Genomic DNA, 16,071 nt, shown 5'->3' on the forward strand with positions numbered 1-16,071 from the left:
GTACGTGATCCCTGAGTGCTCCTGAGGCTTAGGAAGTATTTAAGAAAATTACAATTTTCAGAGTGAATACATTATTTTTATTTACATACTTAAATTTCGCAACATAAACGATTATGTGATAGTAACACTATTGCTTATCCCGGTCGCGGTGTAGTAATTTCATTAATTTGCGTGAGTTTTTTTTAACAATTTTTTTCATCAATTTACGTAGCCTATACCTTCCACCTATTTACTCACATTACTTACATCTTTTAAATTGACTAATCTATAGTAAGCTTTACGCAATCTCTTCTCATCTATGATGATATTCGTAATATATTCGTTAGTATTCAAGTCTGGAAAGAAGTCAATTTTAACTGCTCTATCGTCTATGCTACTTCTCTTCCTTCTGTGCTTTTCTTCTTTATTCTTTAAAGTTTCTTCATCAAATGCAGTATTGTCTACTGATTTCTCTTGATTTTTATCAGAAATTTCTTCAGCTCTAGTATTAAAGCAATCATGTTCTAATTTCGCATTTATATTGTTTACTTCTGTTCGAGATTTTCCATCTCTACCTGGTTTAAGTCTTGTAAGCAGATGTTTAGTTTTCGTTTGGTTAGTTATTATAGTTGCTACTTTCGAAGGCTTTCCATTTTGTATTGTGAAACTCTTTAGTTCGTTTTTAATCCATTGGTGTATTTCTTGATAAATTATTTCATGTAAAATGCTTCTTGAACCAATATTTTCATTTTCTTTGCCCAAGGATTTTCTAGTGCGTTCGAAAATCGGAATTTCAGAAGTATCTGGATGGGTGAATGACGTCACTTCATGCAGGAAAATTATTGCTAAAACTGAAAACGATAATGAAGTTTTGTGATGAAAAGGAGTGTTTATAAATATTTCTAGCTGAGGTTGAGTAAATTTAAAAATAATCCTATCAGCTATCTACTAATATAAATAATCTTCGAAAACTTTTGCATTTATAATATAAAATAGGATAAGAAGGACTTAAGTCTTAAGATAACAAAAAAAAAACACACTTTACACATTTTTGGAGCAAATCCTTCATATTATTTATTTATATTATAATCTGCACCTTATAGGAAAGCGCGCTCCATGTACGGCCATAATATCTTTTATCATCAGGCGAGATCGTAGGCAAGCGCTTTCTTTAACCAATGAAAAGTCAAAAAGGACAAATAAAAACACAAATCCATCAACAACTTACGATAAAACATGTTCAAACTGTCAGCAAATCAAAACAAATGAACGAGCCATGTCAAAATATACTTCATTTGAGCAAAATTTAATTAAATCTGCTAAAAGGCGTGCAAATGTTCGATAAAATAATATGATTATTATGCAATTTATAATGTAGAGACGAATGTTTCACTTTTTATATATTTTTTTGTATTTCAAATTTGTTCACGGGCCTTTGCCCGAGTGGTGAGTGGTGACTTACTATTTATAGTGGGCAATATGCTCCCTTTCTTACCATTAACAACATAATACATCGTCATTATAAAATTTGTATGTAAAAAATGTTAACTCTATGAGAATTCTCCGTCCCACCTAAATTTTATTTTTATCGATTTAATAAAAGTCCTTTCCCTGTTTCCTAACGTATTGTTAGCGTTTGTCGATCTACCTTCACACTTTGGACAATATTAACACAGGTACATATATTGTAACCTCTTTGAACAAGTATAGTTTTTTGCACGCCTCATAAGCGAAGCGTTGAGGTGGGTACTACTGTCACTTCGCGCAAAACATCTGATTTTTCAAACTTAAAATGTCTTTATGTATCATACATTGCACTTGTAAGATAATACATACACACACATATTAAGAAAAAACACTATTTTTAACGTTCATGATATTTTTGATGTCATTTTTGTTATTTAAACTAGTTAAAAAACAGTTTAAAAAAGTTCTGTCTTGGACGTCCGTGTGTCTGTATGTGCGGATCCTTTTTCTTGTTAACACGATAGCGACCGAAATACTTTACTAATCGAGTCTTTTTTTTTCTCTTACGCTTGAGTATGCTCAGGAATAGAACCCTTTCATTTTTCAGGGTCTGATTCGATGTGGTTTAATTGTTATTAAATAAACAGAAATAATAATTAATAAATATTTATTAAAAAAAAATTATGAGGCGTGCACTTTTGGATTTTCCAAATTATTTTTTTTTACTATCTGTGCTGGGAATGGCTAACATGGCGGCATTGTTGTTCTGGACTTGTGCGGACTGGTAGATAAAAAGCATGTAGGTATATACGCATTAGAGTTTGATATAATATTATGTGAATGTAATAATTAATTGATAATTTGGAAAAGAGTTTTTAATTTTTTAGTTAGTAATTTAATTAAATACAATGGTGGGTGGAAATATACGTGTTTGGAATGTAAGTACATTTTTTGAATCCTTAAAGGGAATTCCAAATGCGCAAATAACGAGATAGATTCGTATTTAATGTTAACCGATAAATGGAGAGGAAATGAATAAATGTATCATTAGATATACAGTATTACAATCCATACTAATATTATGTCTGTCTGTCTGTTACTCAATCACGCCTTAACGCCTTAATGTCGTTTCCCTGTGTCCTAACGTATCCTACTACTACTTTCAAAAATCCTATTTTGAGTGCTAATAACGAATCAATAATATGGAAAAACTGTATTTGTTATCCAAGTACTAATTAATTAATTATTTTTAATTAACTAGGTACTTATTCATAAATAGGTGATGTTGGAGACAAATAAAACAAAAATGAACGGGAAATAGAAGAAGATTTATTATAATTATAATGACTTAGATACAATACAACTATTACATAGAACCACACTCAGTGTCACTGGGCAACGTTTCTTTCATTTACATACGATATTTACTGTAAGGAAACTTCATACAAAACGTTATCACAATTGACAGTTTGAAGAATACCCGTACGATTCTCGTAAACACGCTTGCTTGTGTGCGTGAGCCATTTCGAACGTGTTATTTGAAGTTGCCCTACTGGTTGTATCTGTGTATTGTGAATATACTTTGGTTTTTAAATCAACAGTACCTACGACATTATTCTGTAAAATTACAAAATATATTAGAGCTTATAAGTTCGATGATGTATTAAACTTTTTATTTAGACATAGACATTCATTTATTTGGCACCAAAACATATAAATATATAGTAAAAAAATAAACAATTGAGTAAAATACAAATTAAACATTACCTAACTATATCAAAAAGGTCCTCACATCAGCAAAAGTTACAGAGAAGGTTTCTGTAACACAGGTTTTCAGCGACCTCAATAAGTTTGTACCAACTATGTCGTAGCGATTAATTTATCGTCAACTGTCGTCTAGCTGTTCCCATTATAACGATTTTTTGTCATCAATTTCGTTTCCGTTCTATCGTTTAGCGACTACCTAGGTATTGTATGTAGATTGTAGGTGTTCTCATTGGATCGCGACGACATTTAGTCGTTTCATGACTGTCGCTGTGTCGTTTGGAAAAACAAGTGAACGACGAGAAGACAGTCGTCCAATAATAAATTAATCGCTACGACATAGTGGGAACGCGCTCCAAAGTAAAAATTTACATTTCGTACTAAAGTAAAGAAACGCTGCCCATCCTACGATTACACGAAGAAATTCAGTTATTCCATTTGGTCCTATATCTTGGACCTGGTGCTAAACATTAAGTATAGCGTTAAATTCTTTGTTGTTTGGATGAAACTGTTACTTGCGTTTATTCTAATTTGTCGTCTGTGAACGTTAATGAAAATAATGTTAATAATTATTTGCGAAATTAAAAAAGGAATATAAATTTTTAGGTTGGTGGAAATTATCAGGAACATTAGACTTGAATTAAGTACACAATGAAAAATGGAAATAGAATTGGTAACTTACTAAAAATAACAGAAGCATAAGTCGAAAATAATGTATTAACTATTAATGTAAATGCTAAAGATCGTCTTCAATGACGGCTTGGCGGGAAATAACAAATCATAATAATTGTAATGTTGGTTTAAAATAACAAAAACATCAGGATAAAGACGTAACGGAAACGTTATTGACTTGTATTAATTTAATGAATACTCAGTATCAATACGTTGTTAACTATAATAATTTGTCTAATATACGATTAGAATTAGATGAGGCACACAGAATTAATATTCATTTTATTTCACGTATTAAATACGTGAATAAGATACATAAGTCGACTTTACTAAATCATAGTAATTTACGTTTCATTTCATACCTTATACTCGACCGAATGCAAAACTGCGTTTTACTTAAAAATTAATATTTCTCTGATGTTTTAGCAACTTAATTATTTTCATTGACGTCCACAGTGAATAATAGTAAGGCCTTAGGTAATCAGTGTTTTGTCTCTTTCACTCTTCTATCTTTTGACGTAAGAGTGAAAGTGACAAAACAGGAATTGGAAATTACATAGATATAATAATGAGCTATTGGTAACTATTAGTTGATTGTAAGAGACAAGAAAAGAGCATTGCAAAATCTTATTGAGATAGATTTGAAAATAAACTTAATAAATATTGGAACAGAGCAAGATATCTTTAGAATGATAACCTTATAAATAACTACGACCACAAATTTATTAATAAACTCAATTGGATAAAAGTTAACAAAGAGACACGAACTACAGGTACCTAGATGGACAATAAATGTTATTTTTTGACCTGATCGAATCAATAATTTCATCACAATTATTCTAGCTGTTTAGGAACGGTATATATTCATATACACCCGTAAGTACAGAAGAATTGTAGTAAGCATATAGATTATTATAAAAATTGAATACGTACACACGTAATCTTTGCGACAAATTAATCAAAATAATGCTATCCTTCAAAACAAATTATCTCTTTAATAATAATACTATGGATTAGCATTTAAGTCGACGTGCGACAAAAGATATTAAAATAATTAAACTAATCTGCTTTTTTAATTGATAAATTACATGTTCTTTGATCGTGCAAACTATGTCGTATTAAGCAAGTAGTCGTGTTTGTCTGTTTGTTTTTTATAGAGCTGGTTGACTCAACCAGGACAATAATTTGTAAAATATGTAGTTAATTAGCGTTAAAAATAAATTTAGTTTTAAGTTTGTTGTGTGATAATAAAGATGCTTTCTTTCCTTTTTCTTCTTAATAAATACGAAAAAATTCATCTCATATCAATTCTCAATAAGATTTTGCATGTAGATTTAAATATAGAAAGATTGGAGAGAGAAAAGATTTGTTTATTTTAATTAGTTATTATTAACAGGACCAACTACGTCATATTTTATGTTTGAAAATAATGAACAAATTGAAAAAAACAATACATCATATTATAACATAGATAAAAAACTTTATCAAGCACTTTTCTTATAATAATCACGTTGTACAATAATTAAATAAAAAAACAATAACAAGACGATTACTGGATGTTTGCGTAGCTTTATTTAAAAAAAATATTATTAATCATATCAGAGAGTGAATTAAAAGATAACAACGTAAACAAATTACGTAGAAATACGTGTTTGAATAACAGATAAAATAAATGTATACTTATATTAATAATAATTAGTGGAATGTTGCTATAATCTGTACTATTACCCGTATGAGTGGTACATAATGTTTACGTAATGATGATTCATAAATAAGTCTAATTAAATAAAAAAAATGAATGTAGTTAAATGTAACTACATTCTTTTTTTTGCTAATAACTTAATGAAGTTAGGTTTGATTTTCGCATTTTCTAATATTCTTATTAAAAAATAAATAAAAGAAATTGTATATGAGTCAATAAGTTCTGAGACATGGTAATAAATTTTACAGTTATAATATAATTGACAAACATATAAGTTCAAGAACTTAATATTTTTAGTAAATTGCCAAAAAAAGTTGCAGTATCACCTCACACCTGTGGTACCACATAATATTATGGAAAGCGAAATTATTGAAGTCAATAGCACATCTGAATTATAATGAATTTGTAACAAAATATGACATAATAATATTATTTCATATAACATTAAAAGCAGTGGTTGGTCCAACTATTTTATTATTTTAAGTGAGCAACTTTAAATGCAACTTGTAGGTACTATACGCGAACATTTTTACCTATATTATCCTGTCACTTACATTTCAACTGAAATTATACGACGTATAGTTCAGTGTGATAATAATTATTTACAAATTATTTATAAATCAAAGATAATTATTTTCATGATAAAAAATACTATCGGAAAAAAATGTTAATAGATAAAAATATGTTTTATAGTAAAAAATCACGTTCACTTCAATATTAAATTTAGTAAATTATTTGAACCCCACTTAAATTTAAAGTTGCTCATAATTTGACTTACATATTATTGTTTGAGGTTATCTGAGGATATGTTATCTTTTCTGTTAGTTCTATAACTATCAACTGTCAAAATATTACGCATGCATATATTATTATTAAAATGTATGGCTATAACTAGTTAAAACTTTAACTACTCATAGCAATAAATATCAAGAACATAAAATCTGTATATTAAAACATACAACCGAACACCATTTCATCCGTCTAAAAATCAGTTTAAACAATTTTTTCTACATCAAACAAAAGTAAAATACATGCATTTGTAATTTTTATATAATATCTGACTTTGGTAACTTAATTGTAAAAAAGATTTGGACGAATTGAAAATATGACTCAGTAAAGTGGTCATAAGTTAAAGGGTTTGCAAGCCTTTGGTATTGATTTCTTTGATATGCTGTTTTTATTATGGAATACATTTTTATGTTTCATTAAACTTATAGTAATAAGATTTTATTGCTTCAAGTTATCAAGGAAGAAACGCGAAGAAACCTTACAATTATAATAATACATCAATATCATAAGAGTTTGGAGATTGAGTAGTGAAATACTTTTGACATTCTTATTTCGCAATTAGAATAAATATTTAATGTCTTTATATTATGAGTTAAAGCCATTTAATTGTTAAATGTATACACAATTAAAATATTCTTTGGATCTTGATTTAGGTTTTTATCAAGTCACAATCGACGATTATCGAATTATTTCATAGTTTAAATTGGACCAATTATTATAATATATATTATATTTTAATATAAAAAGCGTTTATAACATTTCTAAATATGCAATTTTGAATGAAAATTCTTATTTAGACGATCTGATCGTTATAGTAGCTTAGATTGACTAATAATAAACAATTGTGAAAGGTTAAAAGCTTTGCTCCTTCTTGAATTTTGTCACAAATAACTATATTTTATGCACTCAATTTGTCGTAGTATATAATATTCAATCATCAGTGAAAAAAATGTTAAAAAAAATCTTAATACACAATTAATTGCCTCAAAAAAATGTTATAAACACTTTCGATATAATATCGTTAAGTAATTATATTATCATACTTCAGATGGACATAGCACTTTAAAGGCATTTTAGGTATAAGAATAATATAGGTATACTTCTTTAAAGATATTAAATAATTTTTTTATTTAATGTATATAGGAATAATAATAAGATTCACAAGCTTAATATTTAGAGCTAGGTTTAAGAGTCACGGGTGTTAAACAACCAAATAAAAATATTTAAAACATTAGTTTATAGGAGGGAAACTTTGCTTATTGTTACCCAATTATGAAGTTAACCATGGAAAACAGCCACAACATAAACTTTTGATCAAAATATAAATTTATAAAGAACATTGAAAAATCATGGTAGAATAAGTGAGCAAGTTTCATTAAACTTGTTTCGTAAAACGGTAGATTTACAATCTTATTAAATATAAGTGAGTAGGTCGCATAAGTTGCTAATTTTCGAATGGTAACATTGTCGTACAATAAACAAGACACACAATCACGCTCAACAATTGTCTGAAACAAAACTCTGCTTTTCGTCTATAACCCAGAGCTTTTTCTTGAGTCATACTATATATGTATTTTGAGTTCAACTGCCAAGAATTAAGGTATTCATTCAAATACCTTAAGGCCTTTTAACACGTGAAGATGGCTCTGTAATTATATGGTCGTCTATTGTGCAATTTGTGTTTGCAGTTACGTCTTTTGGTGTGTACTATAATATTATATTCGTTCATTCACATTGTGATTGTGAGTCTTGTATAGTACAGTTGGCAAGTTAAGCTGGCTTATCCTTGCGTCGTGTGGGGGGCGACGGCTTGCTTGTTCGACGTTTCGCTCGCCGCGGTATGGCTTCTTCCGTGACCTGAAAATTTTTCAGTTTTATTTTATTTATTGGTTTGCCAACGTTTGTTTTCATTATTACATACAAAAGTTTAGATACCAAAAATAAACATGGTTAATATCTAGACACGCGGCAGCGTGTCAAGCCGAGTTCAAGCGAAGAGAACTGGCGAGCAGCAGCCGTGTGTAATATTACACGAACCATTTGGAGCCACTTTTCACCCCCTTATAACTCGAAAACTATTTAACTTAAACAAACCAAATTTGGTACATATAAAGAAAACCCCGAGAGAAACAAGAACCTTAAATTTCATAAATACAGATTAAACAGTTGCGTAGATCCTAAACATATCCAAAAATCACAATTTTTAAGACTGACTGACTCATAGATATTTATGTAATATGTATATACAAAACCTAACCCACTTCCAAGTGACCTATAAAGTTCAAATTTTGTAATCAACTAGGTAATAGTGTGTGTACAAAGAAAAAAAATCAGAAAAATCAGTGAATTTATCAGAATTTTTTTTTTCAATGACATTAATTTTGTAAGAAGGTAAGCAAAATAGTAAATTGTTAGCCTAGGGCATGCCTAGGGTGGAAAACATTCAATTCCTGAGGTAGATACATAGATAGATAAACATAATTTGCCAAAACTGGACACACATAACAATGACTACATACAAATAATACCTATTCTTCATTTTGACGTGTGTAAGATTGATTAATATAATTATATTAATCAATCTTAAGCGCGTTACACACGGTGAAGATACTATAATATTTTATCTTAAGATACTGTAATCTTCTTATATATAAAAATGAATCGCAAAATGTGTTGGTAAGCGCATAACTCGAGAACGGCTGAACCGATTTCGATAATTCTTTTTTTATTATATTCCTTGAAGTACGAGGATGGTTCTTATGTAGAGAAAACGTAATTATGTACCACGGGCGAAGCCGGGGCGGACCGCTAGTCTCTAATATAAAAATGAATCGCAAAATGTGTTGGTAAGCGCATATAGTCCGGGATACATCGCCCATTTTTGCAAGTGATTACTATCAAGCTAATGTTTCGTGAGTAGCTTTATTTTGATGAGATGCCCAATAATTTCATGTACGAAACTCTCGATTGTGGTAGCTTACAGAGGTAACAAGGATAAAAAATTTTGATTTGACGGTTCTCAAATATTTATTACGCAATTTGTAGGACAATATGTCTGTTGAATTATACAAGTATTAAATAAGTGAAAATAAAAAAATCTGCTGGTTAGTAATCATTTATGATGACTTCGTTATCGATACACATTGGAAAGGGGGACTCTTTGATCAAACCATAGATTTTGTAGGACAATTATTTTTTCGAATAATTTAGATAATTATTTTGAGATTGAACAAAAAAAAACATTCAGTTAGTAATTAATATTTGAGAACCATCAAATCAAAATATTTTATCCTTGTTTCCTCTGGTAGCTACCACAATCGAGAGTTTCGTACATGAAATTATTGGGCGTCTCATCAAAATAAAGCTACTCACGAAAAATTAGCTTGATAGTAATCACTTGCAAAAATGGGCGATGTATCCCGGACTAATAACTCGAGAACGGCTGAACCGATTTCGATAATTCTTTTTTTATTATATTCCTTGAAGTACGAGGATGGTTTTTATGTAGAGAAAACGTAAATATGTACCACGGGCGAAGCCGGGGCGCACCGCTAGTATTTTATAAAATTATTGAAATTTTGTGTTAATGTTTCGGGTCATTTGTAACAGGATGGCGGTTCTACAGGGGTCTTAGTACGCAATGACAAAAAGAAAAATGATGGTCAGAACGCTGATACCGGATACCTGAAGATACTGTAATATAATATATTACAGTATCTTAAGATAAAATTAATATTATAGTATCTTCACCGTGTGTGACGCGCTTTACACGTCATATATCTTAGATATATATTCTAATGTATTATTATATTACGTTATATAATATATTATGTTTATTGATTGCTTATGTTTGTTGAAATATTTTTATTATTTTTAATAAATAAATCACAAAAGAACATTTTTTTGTTTTGACGCGATTTGATTTACATGCTAGTGTTGACTTGAGGCACAAAGTGTACTATGTCTTCATTCTGGGTAGCACTTGGTCCAACTTCCATACAAAGACTGACAATGTCCTTTTTGTTTTTGTAGACATTTTTCAATTTTAAATAGGTATGGAACTCGTCACTCGCCGCGTAATCGTCGCGGCCCTTTAGTTTCTGTGATCTATGGTCGCGGCACTCGCGGCATTCACTCAAAGAAGTACCTATCGCTGGTTATCCAGAAAATCATGTCATTTTTAAACAGAAAACGAGTTTAAAAAATTGCAGATAACGAAAGGGCAATGCGCACTGACATTCCTATCATACAAGAAAATATAGAAAATAATACTAAACAAACCATACAGAGAAACCGCAAGAAAAAAAATCGTATATAAAAAGTATTATATTCATGAAGTAAATCAAATTTGCAGAGTAATTTTCTGTACAAAAAGTGTAAATATCCCACCAAAAACATAAATGTAAAAAATTGGAGCCAAGTTCAATCGTCGACTTAATATTGCCGAATAAAGAATTGAGAAATGTGTGCCAAGTTCTATTAAAAAGTCCAGAAATTTATTTACAAAGATGTATTAAATTCTGAGGTGAACTGAAAACTCAATTGTTTTATTTTCCCTTAAAGAACAACGTTTATTCCAAAATATGACTTTTTTAATTTGAATAATAGAATTATTTTCACAAAGCAAACAACTAATGGCCTCATAATTTGACTTGACTAGTTTTTAGAACCTCACAAATAATAACGTTCAATAATATCAATTTGAGAAGAGATATATACCTAATAATAGGTAAAAACTACTGACACGAGGTCTTCCTAAGTCCGTACGTCGTCGCGAAACAGAGCCAGTTTCACGAAGTCGTCGGTAAACTCCGTCGAAAACGCTCACATCAGGTACTCGACGGTCGGGATAGCGTCGCATGTACTCAGTCCGAGCATGTGTGGACACGCAATTGCAGTATCCGTAGCAGATAAGCATATCCACATATTCTTCGTTCGAGTATGTTGCCATTTTCAACAGTCCAGTATCACAAGCACAAATCAGAGTCCAGTAAACAAGCACAGTAGTCACAGTTAGAAACATCAGTCCATAAACAAAGCCAAGTCGTGTGGGAATCCGAAAGCACAACAATTCGCATCTACCATGGACGAATCGCATGAGCAGACTAAACTAAAATGGATGGCAAGCAAACAAACGACCAAATACAATACAATGGGCATGTATCCCCAAACTTGTTTAAATAAATCGTAAGTTGTCTCGCTCACACGCACCGGATTAACTTGAAGGATAATAGCCGAGGGACCCGTTAGACCTGCAACTACCTGAACCTCTTCAACTATGTTTTTTTTCTATGAGTTTAAATATAATACAACTCTAGGTTGTTATACCTCATTGAATAGCTGATAAAATGTAGATGTTTTTAAGCATCTGCAGAGCAAGTGCCATAATAATTTTTTGAAATATCCAGAAAAGAAAAATATTTTTGTACATTTTGTACTTAGTTTCGATCGTCTACAATGACCTATTTAGTTAACTTACGTGCAATTTTAGTCATTGAGGTCATTAAGCATCTCATTCTTCATGTAAAAACCAAAAAATAATCATAAGAGTCAAAAAAATATAAATATTAAATTGAATAGCCGAAAAATTGGATATTTTCATAAAAAAATTAAATCTCGAATATCTTACATAGTGAAATCCACATAATATGTAGTTCCAATTCCATAGTGAAATCATTCAGAAATGATGACGTGTACTACACGCCCTTAATGGATCTAGGTCGACTTTTCCTGTAACCTGTATAAGGTATAATAAAAAAAGTGTGCAAAAACATATTATTGTAAAAGACGAATTAATTTCATCATTTTTGACTATGTTCGTTATAAATAAATAGCAAGTATACCGTAGCTGTAAGCCGCAGTGGCGCGGTGTGCGCGGGAGCGGCGAGGGTTGCGGGCGCGGGGGGAACGGCGGCGCTCGTCGAGCCGCTCGACTGGACTGAACTGCTCCTGAAAGTGACAATTATTATGAAAAGTTTATGTTTATGATAATTTAATGTTTATGATATTGATATTGAAGATGTGTAAAATGAAAATCGATTTGGAGATTAAAATAATTCTTTTAATAGTTCGTTGACTGTTGTTGAATGATTTCACGGTACCCAGGAAAAGTTTAATATGAGTATATTCCTCTGTAACAAATTTTATACTGGTCTGATAATTAAATAGATCTTTGTTTCGTGTAAGAGTTACAACCATTCATCCATCCTAAAAACTTTCACGTTTTAATATCAGTAACAAATATATTGATATGATATCATATTTTAACGACTCAATTTGCACAAGTGTATTGTAGAAAGAAAATCTTTTGGGTTTGACGCACTTGGTGCACTTCTCAACTTGTACACCATGCTCAAATGGTGAACTTAGCAACTTGTACACTTCTCAAATGGTACACTTCGCGACTGGTACACGTCTCAAATGGTGCACTTCGCAAATGGTGCACTTTTTAAGATTAGTTGAGATTTGGAAAAATTGTGTAAAAATGAAAGAATTTTATTGGAGAATGTTCACTAATTTTGATTATTAGCACTCCATATTCTCTGTCAAAAATAAATAATACTAGTGAAAAAATTACTTCGATACGTCAATTAGTTTCCGATTTAGAAGTAAAAGAAGTTGTAAACGCCCGGTGATGGTGTGACGTCACACTACAACACGCTCAATCTGGCTCACTCAGTCAGTCCGCTAGCGATCGCGCGCCCGTGCCGTCGAAATTATAATTAAATACTTTTAAAAATGTCCAATCCAAATACCAGAAAATCATGTGTTGTTCCTAAATGTAAAAATACAACTACCAATTCGCCGGATAAGTTGTTTTTTATAGTTGCAAAGGACGTAAGCTACATACATATTATAATATTTTGAGAACATTGCAGCTGTTTTGCGTTATCCTTTGTTTTCTATACAAGTTTTAATATACAGTTTATATTAACTTGTATATATATTGTTTTGTTTTTATTTACTTGTATACTATATATATTGTTTTGTTTTTATTTACTTGTATACTAGACTGTGCTTCTGCTCTGCTCGTATGGGCTAAGTATAGGTAGATGGCTAGTAAGATTTTTTCTTGTTTTAAGTTGAGAATGATATGGAGAACTATACTAAAATATAAGTTGGTCGGGGGAAGAATTAAACAAAAACAGGGTATATATATTTATATATATTAAGTACTTATTATTATCGCAGATAAAACCAAAACTAAAAGTAATTACACAAAATGCTCTGACAAATATCTTGCAAATGTTTTAATATAATTATGAAAAAAAAATCTTAATAAGTATTACCATGTCAAGTAGAAAACGTAAAAGTGTGAAAATTAGAGCTAACTTGGTGATTTTTTTTTATCGAGTAAATTTTAATATTTTATGTTTTTGATTAAACAGAATCGTTGAACATATCATCTAGTTTGATATATATTTTATTTTTTAGATTTGGTCTTGAATATTACACGTATCATCCAATAGAAGATTGGTAATTTTGCTTTATACACACCGCGCGGGGACGCGGCCGCGCGGTGCGTTGTGACGTGACGTCACAAGCGGTCACGTGACTATTAGCGGGACTCGATATTTTTCGAAACTTTGAATGCGTATAAAATCAAAACTACTTGGTATTTTTGACTACGACAAAAACTAGTGTATTTGTATACATACAGGCTTTACTGAGACACAATTTCAAGGGATTTGGCATACCTAGTAACATTCTTCATTATGTCAACACAATAATAATAATTAAACTATACAGAATCACCTTAAACACTATAACATTTTGTGACTCGGATTACGGATATAATAAAAATAATATAATTATGTCAAAAAAAAGTAGATTTACAGTAAAAAAATATCATAATAAAGATATGATATAATATCATATTATATCAATAACCTTTGTAATATTATTATTTAACTTTTAACTATTACTAATTAAATAAAAGCTTTAAATTAAATCATAACCTGTTTCTTAAAAACAAATTAGTAAAAGTAATAATAAGTAAAACTTTGTAATTGTTACTATTGCACGCCTCATAAGCGAAGCGTTGAGGTGGGTACTACTGTCACTTCGCGCAAAACATCTGATTTTTCAAACTTAAAATGTCTTTATGTATCATACATTGCACTTGTAAGATAATACATACACACACATATTAAGGAAAAACACTATTTTTAACGTTCATGATATTTTTGATGTCATTTTTGTTATTTAAACTAGTTAAAAAACAGTTTAAAAAAGTTCTGTCTTGGACGTCCGTGTGTCTGTATGTGCGGATCCTTTTTCTTGTTAACACGATAGCGACCGAAATACTTTACTAATCGAGTCTTTTTTTTTCTCTTACGCTTGAGTATGCTCAGGAATAGAACCCTTTCATTTTTCAGGGTCTGATTCGATGTGGTTTAATTGTTATTAAATAAACAAAAATAATAATTAATAAATATTTATTAAAAAAAAATTATGAGGCGTGCACTTTTGGATTTTCCAAATTATTTAATAATTAAGTAAATAGCTATTAATTAAATTACTTGAATAATTGGAGAAACGTGATCTTCTTCATGAAATGTTCCACCGCAATACTTCTGTCTTCTAATTTACGTAATAGTTTTTTATATTTTCGATCAAACATCACATCCTGCTGTTTACGGTTATTTCTGACATTGTGAAATAAGATATTAAGCGCACACTTGTCCCAATACTTGCTTTCCATTTTTAATTTGTGTACAAACATGTACAAGGTGGGATGTTTAGGTATTCTAGCATTTAAGCGGCGATGCCATCCTTCCAAGGCATTAGTAGTCCTATGTCTCTGGTTTGCGCAGCTCAGAATTGACGGTGATATTTTCGGATACCATGTTTTTTCAAAATATTCTAGAAATTCCATCATTTGTTTATTATTCGGACTAGTGCTAATATGGAGCACAATCTGGCGATATTATTACTTTTACTAATTTGTTTTTAAGAAACAGGTTATGATTTAATTTAAAGCTTTTATTTAATTAGTAGTTAATAGTTAAAAGTTAAATAATAATATTACAAAGGTTATTGATATAATATGATATTATATCATATCTTTATTATGATATTTTTTTACTGTAAATCTACTTTTTTTTTGACATAATTATATTATTTTTATTATACCCGAGTCACATTTTTATTTTTGAAAAAATAAAAAATGACCCAAAATGTATAGTGTTTAAGGTGATTCTGTATAGTTTAATTATTATTATTGTGTTGACATAATTATAAAAATTAAACATCCAAAACTAAAAATTCTTTCATTTTTACACAATTTTTCCAAATCTCAACTAATCTTAAAAAGTGCACCATTTGCGAAGTGCACCATTTGAGACGTGTACCAGTCGCGAAGTGTACCATTTGAGAAGTGTACAAGTTGCTAAGTTCACCATTTGAGCATGGTGTACAAGTTGAGAAGTGCACCAAGTGCGTCAAACCCAATCTTTTGAGTCATTGTTTCGTCTAAATAAAATAATTGCGTTTATCATAATCTGTGTGTGGTGGCGCGCGGCGGGGTGTGCGTGTGTGTACACCTTGCGCGCGAGGTACGAACTTTTTTAAATAAATTGAAAAAATGACGCATTGTTTAGTTATTTTCACATACCTGTATACATATTACATATATAAATTGTTATAATATTATATGCTATTGTTGAAATACATACTAAAAACAAAAAAAAAACATT

General features: G+C 30.4%; 1 protein-coding gene across 1 annotated transcript; it reads right to left on the bottom strand.

Moving 5' to 3' along the window:
* Window positions 1-5,461: 5,461 nt before the first annotated feature.
* LOC149895288 (uncharacterized) lies at window positions 5,462-11,461 on the bottom strand. The gene is made up of 2 exons (XM_090119069.1): window positions 11,118-11,461; window positions 5,462-8,230 (listed from the first exon to the last, which is right to left on the bottom strand). Exons 1-2 carry the CDS (start codon window positions 11,394-11,396, stop codon window positions 8,144-8,146), a joined length of 366 nt encoding a protein of 121 aa, XP_089975195.1. The 5' UTR covers window positions 11,397-11,461; the 3' UTR covers window positions 5,462-8,143.
* Between the last annotated feature and the right edge of the window lie 4,610 nt (window positions 11,462-16,071).

The sequence above is a fragment of the Colias eurytheme genome, chromosome 31, assembly GCF_061535395.1.
Source record: "Colias eurytheme isolate Ceu_HAF_F1 chromosome 31, ilColEury1 Martin Lab GWU primary, whole genome shotgun sequence".
Taxonomy (NCBI): Eukaryota; Metazoa; Arthropoda; class Insecta; order Lepidoptera; family Pieridae; genus Colias; species Colias eurytheme.